Raw genomic sequence first — 17510 nt, forward strand, 5'->3', positions numbered from 1 at the left:
CTCCACAACTAGACTGAAAACAACGAGCTGTCGCTGAGCTTCCAGTGGTGCGGTCGGCTAGAGAGTGAGCTCTCAACAAGGTTACCTGGTTCATTTCCCACATGGGATGGTGGGTTGAGCTCCTTGCAACTAAAGATTGAAAACGGAGACTGGACTTGGAGCTGAGCTGAGCCCTCCACAACTAGATTGACGGACAACAACTTGGAGCTGATGGGCCCTGGAGAAACACACTATTCCCCAACATTCCCAAACAAACAAACAAACAAACAAATAAATAAATAAATAAATATTCATGCAAAATTTATTTTGTATTTAGGAACTACTAAGCGTTAAAATAATCCATGAAATGTATCGGTAATCATTTTACCTATGATAAAGGTGAATCAGACTGTGAAGTTTTTTTATACTTGATGACTGTGGAAAGTATTCTTGCTTCCTTAAATTATGGAGGCAGGGTTTTCCTATTCAAAAGTGTCTCAAATATATGATGTAATTGGGCATTTTTTAAAGAGCACAAGAACTCATCTAGGTAAATTCCAATTCTTGGGTATAATTCATTTTATATTCAGAGTTGATGGTGGTACCTGCAAAGCATTGCTGGTTTCAGTTGCAATTTTTTGTACGAGGGATGGAGATTTATAAACCTTTTTCTTACTGTCTTTTTTCCTAAAGTAAAAACTAAGAAATTATGTACCAAATCTAAGCATATTGTTTTATATTGCATTGAATACATTTTCTTTTGTTTCCTAAAAAAAAAAAAAAGAAAGAAAAGAACATAAGATGCTCTTAACATTTAAGAATTTACAAGGTTTTCAGGAGTTCTGTGCCAGGAAATGGGGGGGCAGAGACCAGTATACATTTTTCCTATTATCTCACATTTCCTTAGCTTCCTTGTTATCTGGTGTGACAAGATATTCTAGGTTTATCTTAGATAGCTCCTGCCACAGAAATTTCTCTAAGAAACTTTGGTCCCTTTCATTGAAAAACGGTATTTAGAATCTCAATCTGGGCACTGGATTGCTCTTTGGCACTGGGATTTTCATTGTTTCTATGTTTGAAAATAACATGTTTTTAGTTTAGTGGTTGCCAGAGGGTAACGGGGGCGGGGGGTGGGGGGTGGGAGATGAGGGTAAGGGGGATCGAATATATGGTGATGGAAGAACTGATTCTGGGTGATGAACACACAATGGGATTTATAGATGATGTAATACAGAATTGTACACCTGAAATCTATGTAATTTTACTAACAATTGTCACCCCAATAAATTTAATAAAATAAAATTAAAAAAAAAAAAGTAATAAACTGAGTTCATACTGATGCTCTCAATAATTGGATGATCTTCAGAGATCTTTCCTTCAGGCTATGGATAAACTTGCAAAGTGTCCCTATTCCACAAGATTATTTACATATCTAGTGATTTTAAAAAAAATTATTGTGTCACCAAAACCAGTGACTCACCTTTGGACAATGATGGGTGAATATTGACAAACTCTTACTGCTCAATTTTCTTTTTACATATCTGTGGCTACTATATTTTCTGAATAAAACATCAAATGGTCCCATAAGTATTACTGTTCATAAATACGGGGAAATAGAACAAAATATTCTAAATCAGAACTACCTCAAAAATATGAAATACGAGGTTGGACAATTAAGTTTGCAATCTTGTCCTAGAAAAAGTGTTATATACCTCCTTGCTGAATATCACTCTTTGCAGATGACATGATGCTATATACAGAAAACCCTAAAGACTCCACCAAAAAGCTATTAGAAACAATGAACAAATACAGTAAAGTTGTTGGCTACAAAATCAACGTAGAAAAGTCCATTGCATTACTGTATACTAACAATGAAATCTCAGAAAAATAAATTAAAAAAAAAAAACAATTCCTTTTGCAATTGCAACAAAAAGAATAAAATACCTAGGAATAAACTTAACCAAGAATGTGAAAGACCTATACACTGAGAACTATAAGACATTTTTAAAAGAAAATGAGGAAGACACAAAGAAATGGAAAGACATTCCGTGCTCATGGATTGGAAGAATCAACATAGTTAAAATGGCCATATTACCCAAAACAGTATACAGATTTAATGCAATCCCCATCAAAATTCCAATGGCATTTTTAAAAGAAATAGAACAAAAATCATCAGATTTGTATGGAACCACAAAAGATCTCAAATAGCCAAAGCAATCTTAAAAAAAGAGAACCACTCTGGAGGTATCACACTCCCTGACTTCAGCTTGTACTACAGGGCTACAATAATTAAAAAAAAACACAATACAGTATGGTATTGACAGAAAAACAGACACACAGAGACCAATGGAATAGAACTGAGAACCCAGAAATAAACCCACATAAATATGGACAGATGATTTTCGATAAAGAAGCCAAAAACATACAATGGAGAAAAGACAGCCTGTTCAATAAATGGTGCTAGGAGAGTTGGAAAGCCACATGCAAAAGAGTGAAACTAGACTGCTATCTGTCATCATGTACCAAAATTAACTCAAAATGTATCAAAGACCTAAACATAAGACCTGAAACAATAAACTACATAGAAGAAAACATAGGTATTAAACTTATAGATCTTGGATTCAAAGAGGATTTTATGAATTTCATTTCAAAGGCAAGGGAAGTAAAAGGTGAAATAAATGAATGGGATTATATCAAACTAAAAAGCTTCTGCACAGCAAAAGAAACCATCGACAAAATAAAGAGGCAACCAACCGACTGGGAGAAGATTTTTGCAAACAACACCTCCAATACGGGGCTAATATCCAAAATATATAAAGAACTCATACAACTCAACAACAACAACAACAAAAAAACCCCAAACAATCCAATTAAAAGATGGGCAGTGGACCTGAATAGACATTTCTCCAAAGAAGACATGCAAACGGCCAATAGACATATTAAAAAATGCTCAACATCACTAATCATCAGAGAAATGCAAATAAAAACCACAATGAGATATCACCTCACACCAGTTAGAATGGCTATCATCGACAAGTGTTGGAGAGGCTGTGGAGAAAAAGGAACCCTCATACACTGTTGGTGGGAATGCAGACTGGTGCAGCCGCTATGGAAGGCAGTGTGGAGGTTGCTCAGAAAATTAAAAATAGAATTACCATATGACCCAGCAAACCCTCTTCTGGGTATCTACAAAAAAAATCTGAGAACATTTATCCATAAAGATAAATGTGCTCCGATGTTCATTGCAGCTTTATTTACAGTGGCCAACACATGGAAACAACCAAAGTGTCCTTCGATAGATGATTGGATAAAGAAGATGTGGTATATATACACAAAGGAATACTATTCTGCCATAAGAGAAGATGAAATAGTACCATTTGGGACAACACGGATGGATCTTTAGATTATCATGATAAGCAAAATAAGTCAGACAGAGAAAGTTAAGAACCATAGATTTCACCTATATGTGGTATATAAGACTGAAAACAACAAAAGAAGAAGACAAACAAATGAAGAAACAAAAACTCATAGACACAGACAATAGTTTAGTGGTTATCAGAGGATAAGTGGGGGGGTGGTGGTAGATGAGGGTAAAAGGGATCAAATATATGGTGATGGAAAGAGAACTGACTCTGGGTGGTGAATACACAATGTGATATATAGATGATGTATTACAGAATTGTACGCCTGAAACCTATGTAACTTTACTAACAATTGTCACCCCAATAAACTTTCATTTAAAAAAGAGCAATAATTATTGATGCTGCAAGATCTATTCATATTCAACGAATATTTTCTGAACATTTCTTATGTAACAAGCATTGCCCTATGCTCTGGGGATATGACGGTGAATCTAGACAGTCACAGTTCTTGACTTTATAGTGCAATATAGTTTAGCAGAGAACGGCAGTTGTCAATCAAATAATCATACATTTAAGTATCTCATCATAAACGGGTAAGTAGTATGAAGAAAAAGCACAGCAGGCTGCAGGAGCCTAGAAGATAGTAAATCAGGGCACTTTCTCTATTTTGGGGTTACTGAGAAAGGTGACCCTGAGGAAGCGACATTTAAGCTGGGACCTGTGGGACTGACAGAGTGGTTGACTTGTGAAAAGGTGTAAGAGAGACTGGCCTAGATGGAGGGAGGGCTTGTGTGAGGGCCCTCAGGGGGCACATGGTGAGTGAAGGGCATTGCCACGCAGGCAGGCACAGGTTCTCAGACATCCGGCGAGCTTCAGAGATAGATCTGCCAGACAGAGAGATGGAGTGCAGGCTAAATGACCCCAGGAGCTAAGGGGGGGAAAAATCACAAACTACTTGGAGGTAAGAGAGGGCCGCAGGAGAGAACAAGAAGGGACTGGCTGAGAGGCGAGGCACAATTGGAACATTGCATTCTACGGCAGTTACATTTCCAGAAACCTCGGGCAATGCTCTGTGTGGCCTTCTAGAACCATAACTGTAAGGGTAAAGGGCGGTGCGTCTTCTAAGTCTGAGTTACAGAGTTGAGCTTTTCCTTTTGGGTTGCCATGAGATTTTCATGAGCAGTAGTCAGCTAGAGGGCCTAGTAATGTGTAGTGATCATGTATTTCCCTAAGCTATTTGAAACAAGAGAACGCACGTGCTATCCTTTTGGCAAAAGTCAATGGTTTGGCGGTAAGGTAAGTGAGGTAGGTCGAAGGGTAATTGCAGGAAATGGACCTGTGGCCCCATGCTGCAGAGGAACTAAGTGGGGGCGCACTATTTGACGGTCCATTGTCGCTGTGCCTACGGAGGGAAGGGGAAGAGGACAAGGGAAACCAGGGTTGGACACTGAGCAGGAAAGAAGGGTGAACGATCCAGAGAGCGCTCTCTGCCAGTGGAGGCGGGAGGCAGCTAGGTCCCCAGGGCCAAGAAAGGGGCCTGAGGAGGCGGTGCGGGCCCCGCCCCCTCCCCTCGCGGGCGCGGGCGCGAGACGTTGCGCGGCAGCAGCGGCGGGCGCGAGCGGCAGCTGTCAGGCCGCCGAGGTCGGAGCTGCACTTGCAGCCCCACTGAGGACGAGGAGGCAGCAGAAGCAGTGACGGTGTCGCTGAGCTGTCGGGCTGCCTGCACGCAGAGCTAACTGCCTGGCGCCCGCGGCTCTCTCCCATCTCTGTTCCTTTGTGTCGGGTAAGGTGCCGGTGCGTGGGCTGGGAGCGCCACCAGCTGTGGGGACCCCGGAGGCCGGGAGGTGGGAGGCTTGGGGGAAGACGGAGAAAGGGAGGTCTAGGTGATCTCCGAGGACACTCGCACCTTGGGAAAGGGGCCTTGGCGCTGCAGGGGTCGGAATTGGGGGGGGGGGGCAGGTGAGGATGGAGGGGGCGTTGCTGAGTAATCTAAGCGGCTGCCAGAGCTGGGCAGGGAAGCGTAAGGTTCCGTGGGGAGCGGGTGTGGCTCAATGCGCATGCGCCACGGCCTCTGGTTTTTAAGAGCTGGGGGTGAGGTGAGAGGACCTGGGTACGAGGTAGTTGAAACTATGCGTGACTTCTCACTTTCTAGATTCCCCAATGCTAACAACGCCCCAGTCATAGAGATGACAACCTTCCCGGTCTCCTTAAGGAAGCTCCTTTTCCCAATACCCTAATCACTTAAGGTCACCCAAACCTTACCTATCTGTCTCCAGGCAGTCTACTTGAGAAGTGGCCTGGGGACAGTGCCAAATTCCTATCTAGTGTGCCTTCAGGGTCGTAGCCCCAGAGCTGTCGTAAGGAGTGAAATGTTAGAGGTGGAATTCCATATTGGACCCTTCTGGTTGCATATAGGATCTAAGTATGGGCATAAATGTGGGAATAGTCTTTCATTGGCATGACAGCTGTGCCATTTGGACTCAGCGTATGGATGTATCTGATAACTTGTTACCTCTGCAAAATGAATCCAGTGTGTCAGAAGGCTTCCACGATAGGAACCACCACCACCCACCCACCCCCACCCCCGCCCCAAGCATCAGGTTGTATTGGAAACAACCTACACCATTTAAGGTAGAAGAGTCTCAAAGATTCAATTATTTCTTATTTGTATTGATTTTCACATAGATTAAAGAAAGTCTCGCCCAGTTCCCCAGTTCAGAATTAATATTGTGCCAAGAATCAACAGTGAGTTGAATAGCCTCAACCAGTGTGTCACCACAAGATGGGCTTTCCCCACAGCTCCAACCATGGCTCCTCCCCTGTGCAGATTGCCACCTGGGCCACTCTTGTACACTGCCTAGCGCTGCCCTGCTGCTCTTCCCCCACCCCCAGCCCTGCAGTACACATCCCTCTCAAGTCTTGTTCCCAAACAATCTGCACTATGGATTTGAGCATAATTCCACCATGGCAACCGAACTGACATTGCCAATTTGCTTTTCTATCTCTCTTCTCTCCATCATCACGCTAAAATGTACTATTTTCAAAGGTCCAACCTCTTTCTCATCATTGTACTGCCTCCTCCCTCACCTCCACCCCCACCCCCAACTAAATACAATCAATTTAATAAGCCTGTGTGGGTGCCAGCACAGCAGATTCAGAAGGTTTCAAGTGTGTTGAAGAACAAAGAAAGCTGGCAAGTATCAATTGTGTGAATTCCTAATTCACCTTGCTATCCAAGACTTCGATCTTAATTGGAGGGGAAAAAGTGAATAAACTATCCTTAGAGAATGCTTGTTAATCTATTTGGGGGAATGCGGTAGGAAAGGGGAATTACGTCTCTAGGATATTTGAGTCAGTTAAAGCCAGATCTTTCTCTGAATAGGACCAAAATCAGAATAAACATTTTAGTCCAAATCCTAACCTGATATGGGACCCATAAAGGATGTATAAGGGGTTTCACTTTCCTATTAAATTAATTTAGGGTTATCAAATAATTCTTTTGCCTGTTTAATGTTATCTTCTTTTAAAAGTTGACTTAAATTTGGCATAGTCCAGGGAATGAAAAAATTGTTTGATTTGCTTTTATATTGTGCTAGTTCTTCTCAATTTAAGTATGTACTGAAGGAGATCACACTTATTTTCAAACGATGATGATGATGGTGGTGGAGATGCCAGCAACCATTAAAAACACAAAGTGGAGATAATTATTCTCCTCTTGTTTTGGATGGGAATGGAGAAATGTATATATTTATATTTTAAATGTGAGGGGGAGGGAGGAAAACTGGGGCATTTCTACCTACTTTCAACAGGTGGAATTCCTATTAAGTCCATCTAGAAAGTGATTCAGATAGTCCATAACTCCTGCTCTTTAGTCACTTTATAAGTAATAGTATTGGGACATCTTACAGAACTGTGAATCTATTGTACCTTGACATCAATTCAAAGGCCTTAGCTCTGAGCACCTACCTAAATCGTTAATTAATGAACAAATATTTATTGATTAGCCATATGGAGGACCCTGGTACTACATGCTGAAGGGGCTTCAAAGATATATACAAACAAGAACCTTACTATGCAGGAATTTAAGATTTGGTTGTGTCGGAAAGACATATTTGGAAAAAAAAAGTTTTTTGTTAACAAAATAAGGCATATAATGATACCATTTCAACTTTAAACCATGAGATCTGAAGTTTATATGTTAACTTGTAAACTCCTTGAGGGTACCTTGCCCGAAACATGCATGCTTTTCCAACAGTGTCTACACCCAGTGAGTGCTCAAGTGATGAAGCTTTGCAAAGTAGATTAGAGAAACCAGAGGCAGGGAGAGAAGAGCCAGGAAGCTTTCATAATAGATTAGATTCAAGGAGATGTGGGCCAAAATGAGGATGGTAGCAGAGGACTGAAAAGGATATTCCAAGGAAAAATCGGCAGGATTTAGTGGCCAAAGGCAAGGAGACAAGCCTAAACTGTATTCATTTCTACCTCCAGCAAACAAATGGGAGTTGGAGAGAACAGAGAAGAGTGGAGGTCACCTTAGTAGGGACACAGCACACAATAGGCACGCAAATGTTTTCTCCAGCATGAGTAGCAGGATTGGACCAGAAGACGCTTAAGGTCCCTCCAATGCTGAGGTTCTGTGGTATACGCAGATGCTCAAAATTGTTGGGAAACAAGGCATTTTCAAATATGGAAGAAAAAGAAAAGGAAGAGTTGTTATCCTTCCCCTGGCAAGCCCTTTCTGAGAGGGGTTAACACTGCATCACAAGGCCACCACCAGTGATAGAAAGGACATGTAGGAGCAAGAGGAACAAAAAAGTCAAACCAAAATTTTCAATAAATGCTTACAAATCTTTGCAAACTTCCTAAGTTATTCATTTCCCCTCCAAATCCTGTGAGTTAGTACAGCAGGTATTATCAGCTCTGTGTGTTTTTTTTTTATTGGGGAACAGTGTGTTTTTCCAGGGCCCATCAGTTCCGTCAAGTCGTTGTTCTTCAATCCAGTCGTGGAGGGCGCAGCTCAGCTCCAAGTCCAGTCGCCGTTTTCAGTCTAGTTGCGGGGGGCGTAGCCCACAATCCCATGCAGGAATTGAACCAGCAACCTTGTTGTTAAGAGCTCACACTCTAACCAACTGAGCCATCAGGCCGCCCTCTGCTCTATTTTTATACAGGAAGATATTGAAATACAGCAAGATTAAGTGACCTGCCTGAGTTCATAAAATAAATGAATGGGAAAGCAGTGATAAAGACTCTTGTCTCCTGATTGCTGCCAGCCCAGTGCACTTGACACTGAACCACATTGCTTTTCCTCCCTTTTCCCTGGTATAGAGCCCATGTAACCAGAAGTTATGTGTGCACATGACCAAATAGGGAATGCACAAGCAACTGCAGCCTTATCTCAGATAGTTATTAATACTTCATCATTATTCCTGGAGCTGACTATTTGGTTTCCATAGGCGCTCAGTCCTTGACTCGTCATCTGAGTGTATCTGCAGCCGGGAAAGTAGAATTATGAGTTGTTTAATGATATGAACACCTGTTTTCTAGGAACTTAAGGAAGCTTATTTGGCATGGACCCTTAATACTGTCAGCATTATGCCCAAGTTTATACTTCCTTCTGTTACTTTTTTAAGTGAGAGTTCAAGAGTTCTGCTGACACTTGTCTTATCTTCATTTAAAGAAGTGTTTGTCACTTGAGCTAGTTCCAAAGACAGCAGTTTGAGAGCAGAAAAAAACCAAGAGGACGAAATCAGGAATTGTGGGAAACTTGAGAATATTTTTTGAATAGGTATAGACCAAGAAGGAGAATAAAGCCTAACAATTTAAAAGACATTATTTAAATTCCTAATTACTAATTTATATTTCTAATCCATCCCTTATTGAATGCTTTACCTATATTTGAAAAAATAACATGAGATTATTAAACAGCAGAGATTTCTTAAAAACTTCTTTATTCCTCAGTAAGAAAGAACACTCAACAAATCTAGGGACTATTTTTCTTTTTAGACCAGTACTCTTCTTTTTTTTAAAGTTTATTGGGGTGACAATTATTAGTAAAATTACATAGATTTCAGGTGTACAATTCTGTATTACATCATCTATAAATCCCATTGTGTGTTCACCACCCAGAGTCAGTTCTCCTTCCATCACCATATATTTGATCCCCTTTACCCACATCTCCCACCCCCAGCCCCCCTTACCCTCTGGTAACCACTAAATTATTGTTAGACCAGTACTCTTGATGCTGGTTAAATAAGACTCTTGCCATAATTAAGTATAATGTTAAATGAAGTTATGTTCGAATTGAATAAAACCAGCAAAACACTAAAATCTGTGTTCAAGACAGATGGTCAAAAATAATGAATAAAATAATGAGCCAAGAGAATATATTGTAAATGGAATCCACAAACATATATTTTTTTCTTCTCTGATCTTGTGGAATCAAATGCAGAGACAAACTCAAGGCTGGTTGGTGAGTGCACTAGTACGTTCTTGGATATGGGAATACTGATAGCTGTAAAAGGAAGGAGTTTCATCTCTGACATAGAATTTGAACATGTCTTAGACTCATCTGTGCTTTCCCTTTTCTGAATATCATCTACTGTGAATATCGCCTACTTTCTTTGGTCTACTTTGAATGGAGAGACAATGTAAAACTTTAAAAATCGTATAAAGTACACTCAAGTTTGGCCAAGTTAAAGTTCTTGCAGTAAAATTATTTTGTCCATGTTAAATATTTGTAGCATTTTGAAGTCTTAAGTGTATTTGTAAAAAGCATTCCCTGTAGGTAAGTTGAGGTTGGTCTGTTTTTTTCCTGACTTGAATATATATATATATATTGCCTTAACTTTATTTCATTATAGATTTTTAAATATGTTTCCCAATTTGTTTTTTAGAATAGAAAAAGAAAGAATAAAACAACAACAAGAAAAAGACCAGATTGTGACAAACACCCACTTGGATAGGTTTATATTTTACACTCAACTGGGTAGGTAAAAATATACATATATATGTTATTTTTTTATTTGATCTCCTAAAAAATGAATGTTTAGAAAAATATATAGTTAGCACACATGTACACCAATATAATTTTAAGGACTACTAAGGTGTTTTTTTAAATTGCATTTCAAATGTGTGTGCCTCCAAAAACTCTTTTGCATGTTCTCTTTTGATTAGTGGTTAGTTTTCATCTCTTTGGGTCTCTTGCATAAATAACACCCAATTAACATTATCACTGTTGAGTTCCCATAATAGACATAGTGTGAAAGTACCTAACAGAATCTAATACAAGGTAGCTGTTCAGTAAACATTTCATCTTTTTATCTTAAGATGCATTCTAGGTATTCCATGTATAGACATGTTGTGGAGGTAACAAGAAAGGTTCAGTAAAATTATTAGCACTTTAGAATTTACAGTATGTTTCTTTAGTGCTAGTATGGAATGAGAACCTAAATCTAAAAATCAATAATCTAGGTCAAGATTTTCTTCCTGAATGATAGCTGTTATATTGATACCAGTCAGCTATCATCAACTTAAGTGCTATTGCTTCATCAAGAAAAGATTATGAAAGATCCATAATCTTTAATTTTGAGGATATCCGTATCAATGCAAGTGTAATGGGGCAAATGCTGGAAGGAACTTGACCTTTTTTTCTCTCTTCCAAGTTCTGGAGTCCAGTCTAATTCTAGCCCAAATCTCTACTGACAGAATTCCGGTTTATGCAGACTTCTCTTCTCAATAATGCTTGGGTCCATCGGGAAAAGATTTCAAACCCCAAAATGATTTCATGCTATTTACCTCTTGTTTGGAACTGTCCAAACCGGAAGCTAGTGTGGTTACACATTTGAGTGGCATTCCTGCTCTAGGCTTTCTCATCGAAGAGAGAATAGGGTCAATACTGAACCAAATTGCAGCACCATCTGCTACTCCGTTTACCCATGGCATTCAGCCATTTTCCTGGCACAGACAAGAGACCTCAGAAAACAAGACCTATTTTCCCCCTTATGCAAAAAGAGCTTTATTCCTTCTGCTGTACTATATCAGTTAACAAGCTTGAATCAAGAGAAGCTAAATTAGAAGGCCTCAGAATTCAGAGAAATTTACTATGAAGTTGATTTCAGTTTCAGATTTAACTGTTTTCCCTCCTACTTTTTCTTTTATTTTCAGACTCTCTTGTTTACAAACTCCTCCCCGTCTGGTGCTGCAACGATGAGTGGGAAATCCCTGCTTTTAAAGGTCATTCTCTTGGGTGATGGTGGAGTTGGGAAAAGCTCACTTATGAACCGTTATGTAACCAATAAATTTGACTCCCAGGCTTTTCACACCATAGGGGTAGAGTTCTTAAATCGAGATCTGGAGGTAGATGGACGTTTTGTAACTCTTCAGATCTGGGACACTGCAGGGCAGGAACGTTTCAAGAGCCTTAGGACACCCTTCTACAGGGGAGCAGACTGCTGCCTCTTGACCTTCAGCGTGGATGACAGGCAGAGCTTCGAGAACCTTGGTAACTGGCAGAAAGAATTCATCTACTATGCAGATGTGAAAGACCCTGAGCACTTCCCCTTTGTAGTTCTCGGTAACAAGGTAGACAAAGAGGATAGGCAAGTGACTACTGAGGAGGCACAAGCCTGGTGCATGGAGAATGGGGATTACCCTTATCTAGAAACAAGTGCCAAAGACGATACTAATGTGACAGTGGCCTTTGAAGAAGCTGTCAGACAGGTGTTGGCTGTAGAGGAACAGCTGGAGCATTGCATGTTAGGTCACACTATTGACTTGAACAGTGGCTCCAAAGCAGGATCCTCATGTTGTTAAAAGTAAGAAGCCTTTTAAAAGTGTGCCCCAAGTTGATCACTCAGTAATATAAGAATAACTGTGCCCCTCTAAGAGTGCACAAACAAAAAAAGGGTGAGAGTTAAGGTTGTAATTGTTAATCAGACAGAGGCTTTCAAACTGAAGTTGTAGAGCAGTATTTTTAAAAGTGCTTTATTAAGCCAAGTGTATTTTGAGTGATTTCTGCTATTTCCTTCTTGTGTTTATCAGGACATTTCAGAAAGCTTTAGTCCTGAGAGATGTAAATGTTTTTCAAATCAGAGTTTAAACTTAGAACCCAGCCGCATGAAGGAATTAAAGAACTACAGCTATCCCTTAAAGCGTTCCATTAATCAACTAACAAATGTCACCATCGACTCTTGCCAAGCAGTTTCTGACATGTCTGCCATGTCTGCCAAAGGGAAGGTGGGGAATAAAACTCCGAGCTGGATTACAATAAAAATAATAATACAAACATGGATGTTCTAAACTCAAATTATAAAGAGGTTGTAATGAGTAGGAATGCAAAAAGTGTAATGATGTACACTGCCTTGTTTAAATCCTTATGTATGGTTTGCTCCCATCTGAGCTTTTCAAAAAATACCATCTCAATAAGCGATACACTAATGACACTGAACATTAATTATACTCCTTGTGTTTGAAGTAACAGGGTACTAGGGAATGGATTATGCTTAAATATGCCAACCACCCTTGCAAATAAATGGCTGGTCTGCTTTTACTTCATAAGTCTGCTTTTGCTGCATAGGGATGTTGCTTCTTTGACAACCTCTTTTCAATTTAGCAATGCTGCTTAATATATGGCTTTGGATACAGTGCTCTCTGCTCGTAATTTGATGGTCCTTTGGTCCACCATGCTGTGCTCTCAGAGAAGCCTTCAGAAAAGATTGGGGGATAATGGGCTTTTCTCACAAGGTTCCTTAACTTGCATATTTATTGTAAAAGAAGAAACTGATTTCTTGTATGTTGTACTGTATGTTCAGCCAAATTAGGACATTGAAAGTGACATTGAAAGAGCAGACTTTAACCCAGTGTTAGGACGAATGTCTCATAATTAGAGTTGTCCAACAGTGGAATGGACTGCCTTAATAGTGAACTCCCTTCCAGTAAAAATATTCAAGAAGATGCTGGATGACCATCTTTAAATACCATTAAAAAATTCTGTACTGGCTAGATGTTTGGTTTAAAGTCCCTTCCAGCTAAAAGTTCTATAAATCTATAAGCTACAAACTACGTTTCAGTGCCATGTTATAGTTAGATGTATCTTAAGACAATGGCTAAGACTATGGAGAGGGACTTTAAAAATGCCCAAACTATTCTGGGATCAGCATTTAACAGCAAATACGTAGCTCAGTCTTTTGCTTTTGCACTATGGCAGGAGAAATTCTTGAGATCTGAGTAATCATTATGTGCCCTGATATAAACATCCTAAAGATACCATATTAAAATACAAAAGTGAGGGGCGGCTGGTTAGCTCAGTTGGTTAGAGCGTGGTGCTCTTAACAACCAGGTTGCCGATTCGATTCCCACATGGGCCACTGTGAACTGCGCCCTCCACAACTAGATTGAAACAACGACTTGACTTGGAGCTGATGGGTCCTGGAAAAACACACTTAAAATAAAATTTTAAAAAAATACAAAAGTGGTTTGTCAAATTTTGATTACCATGACTGCCTGCTATCTACATGCAGTCTAGTTTTTGGCAGTTGACCTGTTTGTCCTGCATTGCTTTTAATCTGTACTTTTAAAACATCTATGATTAAAAATAGTGACCCAAGTTAGTGAGGGACAGTTAGAAATGATCCCCAAAAGAGACCTGGGCCAGGGAGGGAAGGATGGGAGCTTTCAAAGGAATAGAGCCTAGAACTCTCCATTGTAGCCACATATGGAATCAGCCTTACACATGGGACCTTATGTGCTTTAAGAGCTCTGGGACTTTTTGGCCACATAGACAATTGGAAGACAGTGTTCCAACCCAGTCGTACTCAATATTTCCAATTTAAATATAGTCCTGACCCCATTGTCCAACTAACTTTGATGACAGAAGTCAAAGCCAGAACTGGGACCCCATAGCTCTTAAGTATTGGTCCCTATCCTGCCTATGCCTATAGCCAGCCACACTGGTTTCCAGGTTTTGTGATCGTTTTGCTATAATCATGTTAGGGTGAAAATCTGTTATATCAGCACTGTTAAACGCTAATTGTTTTTAAGTGCATGAGACTTGGGGCTTTCTCTTTCTACTTGCACTCTGCTTATGATAGTTTCAATTCGTAGATCTCAGGCCTTCATAAAGACCTCCATCCACTCACAGAAGTACTTGTCTCTATTAGAATGGCATGTTGTCATTTAAGTAAAAAAAATGAGTATCCCATTCATAAGCCTCCTGTCCATCCAAGACAAGTGTTAATTTTACTGGCAGGTCAACTGAAGCCCGTTTTCTCTTAGCCATACTAATTTTTTTTCTGCCAAATCACTACACAATATCTTAATGAAAGCACTTAACATTAAGTAACTAAAACAGTAGCATTTTGGTGAATAACACTCAGTGGAATACTGATGTATAATTTGGGTGAGATTAAAACACACCAAAGGTTGAAATCTGTGAGTACCAAGAACTGTGCATATAGGCTTAGAAATTGTGTACCCTAGAATGTGCAGAACAGTAGTTTCAGTAAGTTTATTCATGAACACTAGATTTTTTGAATAAGATATTTCTAATTGGAACTATACTGTTTTTCAATGGTCTATTAAAACATCATACAGAATATTTATTTAGCTTCTTTTCATGTATTGGGCTAACATTCAGGGGTCCTCAGATTCCATATGTCTTCAGTGGAATGATAAGTTTCAGGTTAATTTGTGCCTGCCCCAGCCATCTCTACTTTACCCTGAGGTTTTCCAGAATCCTCTTGTTGCAGGTGCTGCTAAAAACTCAAAATTGTGTATCAGATATTTTGTTTCAACTGTAAAAAGTAATCTGTGTTGAAGTAAATAAAAAGTGCATTTTGAATAAGCAATATACACCGTCTGTGCTTCTTCTCTCCCTTTCTCCTTTTGAGCAGCTGGTGGGCATGACAGACAGTACTTGTCAATCAAGTCACTCTTTTAGGCTGCACTGCATGTGGCCTCTACATCACTTTTTACGTGGTACTCCAAGAAGCCACTACCCAGTGATCAGACAGATTCTCTTCTACTGATTGGGAAACAAACTCAAAAGATCAAGGTGGGGGGGGTTATTTTATGATACTTTTTAATGCATAAAGAGTATTGGGACTGGAAATTGGGTCTTTACTCTCCACTTTGTTTCTTCATTATACTTTAAAACAAATGTTAAAATATCACAAAATATAAACAGAATATACATATGTCCCTTATTTTCTTGACTGCTATACTATCCAGATCTTGGGAAACATGGAAATATAGGCAAAATCAATCAGAAAACCAAGGATAATTTTGTTAAATATTCTGTTCTCTTGCCTCTCACATAATGGACTGTAAAGATTAGCATCGAATGGATTGAATATATACAGTGGCTACTTTTTTTTTAAATTAAAGTTTATTGGGGTGACATTTGTTCGTAAAGTTACATAGATTTCAGGTGTACAATTCTGTATTACATCATCTATAAATCCCATTGTGTGTTCACCATACTTTTCAATTACAGACTCAAGTCTCTCCACCGCACATAATTTCATTACATTGATTCTATCGGTCACAGATTTAGCTCTCTTCTCTCCTCCCTTTACTTTTTGCCTGTTGGAACTTTGGGAAGTCAAAATCACAGGGGGAAAAAACAAAACAATTTTTACCACATCTACTGTTTTCATCTCTAAGGATAATCATTTCACAAATTATCAGACTCTACTTCAAAATCAGCATTAGGCTGTAATGATTAAGCTGTAATGATGCAACTTTTAGGTTGCGTCATAGAAGGTCATAGATTTACAAGCCTTTTAGAAAAGGATTTGCTCATCCGAAACTAATATTTTAAAAGCAGAAAACTAGCTCTCTGTTTTTGCTGTTCTTCCGCCTGATTCATAGCCCAGCAGGAAATCTCCTTCTCTTGATGTCTTAAGAAATGGTAAGACTCTCATTTTTTTGGAAACAGTTTGGCTATGGTCCTTCCAGGAAATGGAGAGTGTAGAATAGATGGCTTCTCTTTAATTCTGTAACTGAATTGTTTAAACACTGGAAAATTGAAGTATCAATTTGACTAATCTCAATATAGGAGTTGGGGTGGCCATCTCTACTTTCATTTGAATTACCTGCAGTAGTTGTAACTGCAACCACTTTTTATTTTTAACTTCCATGATCCAGATCATTATTTCACTTTTTTCTTTCCTTGCTATGGAGATGTAGGATTCATTGCAGTGGAGTACTTTTCTTACTCTTGATTTTAGGGCAGGTAAACTGTGATACACCTTTTAATAAAATGTTAATATATGTGCATGAGTTTTTCCAAACTGTCTCTTTTTTTTTACCCCAGCTTTACTGAGGTATAATGGACAGGTAAAATTGTATATATTTAAAATGTTCAACCTGATGATTCGACATTCGTATACACTGTGAAATAATCACCACAATCAAATTAACATATCTATCACCTCACAATTACCCTTTTATTTGGCTGTCTTTTTAATTTCTAAGAAAGCCCTCATTCTTTACTCCTTTCTCTTTAAGAAAAGGAAGGGATAATGTTAAAAGCTAGGCATATTTAAAGAAAGAAAGGTTATTAAATGTCCCCTTATTGATATATTTGTAAAAAACTGGTACATAAGGATCTGCCTTTTATTTTGCTGGTGGAGGTGGTGATGTTTGTGAGGTGTGTTTTTTGTGTGTGTGGGGGCGCTGAGGAGTTACTTACTGCTTTCCGAGTGAGAATAAGTGTCTTCACAGCTCAGGATATGAAGTAATTGTCACCTTTTGTCCTATAGGAACTGCTGCAGTGATCTGTGTGTCTTCATAAATTGCTTTGTCTTCTCCCAGGCAACACAGAGAATTTTGGTCCAGCCATATTTAAGTGCCTTTTTAAATAGTGGGTTTTGTGAGTGCAAGTATGTGTATTTTTGAGTCATCTGTCAATTCCTTTCATGCTCTATGAATTATGGGTAAATGTGTAATGAGTCTCACTATAGCACTTATGAATTTAAGCCAGACATACCAAGCTGTGCTTCTTCTACTTGATTAATTAAAAAAAAATAGAAATGCTTCCTTAATGAAAGAAATAACTCTTAATTCAACATTATCTGTATTGATTAGAGTGAAAATACAAATCATGCCTTCCTGTGATGCATTTGTGGGGTAGCAAGAGACAGGCTTATCTCTTCTCTTTTCTTTTTCATT

At 39.1% G+C, this 17510-nt stretch overlaps 1 protein-coding gene across 1 annotated transcript; it reads left to right on the plus strand.

Moving 5' to 3' along the window:
* Positions 1-4764: 4764 nt before the first annotated feature.
* RAB9B (RAB9B, member RAS oncogene family) lies at positions 4765-15186 on the plus strand. Its single transcript, XM_019719809.2, has 3 exons — positions 4765-5124; positions 10235-10326; positions 11505-15186. The coding sequence occupies exon 3, from the start codon at positions 11547-11549 to the stop codon at positions 12150-12152; it is 606 nt and encodes a 201-aa protein (XP_019575368.1). The 5' UTR covers positions 4765-5124; positions 10235-10326; positions 11505-11546; the 3' UTR covers positions 12153-15186.
* The last annotated feature ends 2324 nt before the right edge of the window (positions 15187-17510 follow it).

This window comes from Rhinolophus sinicus, chromosome X (assembly GCF_036562045.2).
Source record: "Rhinolophus sinicus isolate RSC01 chromosome X, ASM3656204v1, whole genome shotgun sequence".
Classification (NCBI taxonomy): Eukaryota; Metazoa; Chordata; class Mammalia; order Chiroptera; family Rhinolophidae; genus Rhinolophus; species Rhinolophus sinicus.

What these genes read in the sequence shown, in the direction of transcription:
- RAB9B (XM_019719809.2), top strand. Translation starts at nt 11,547, where the DNA reads ATGAGTGGGAAATCCCTGCTTTTAAAGGTCATTCTCTTGGGTGATGGT.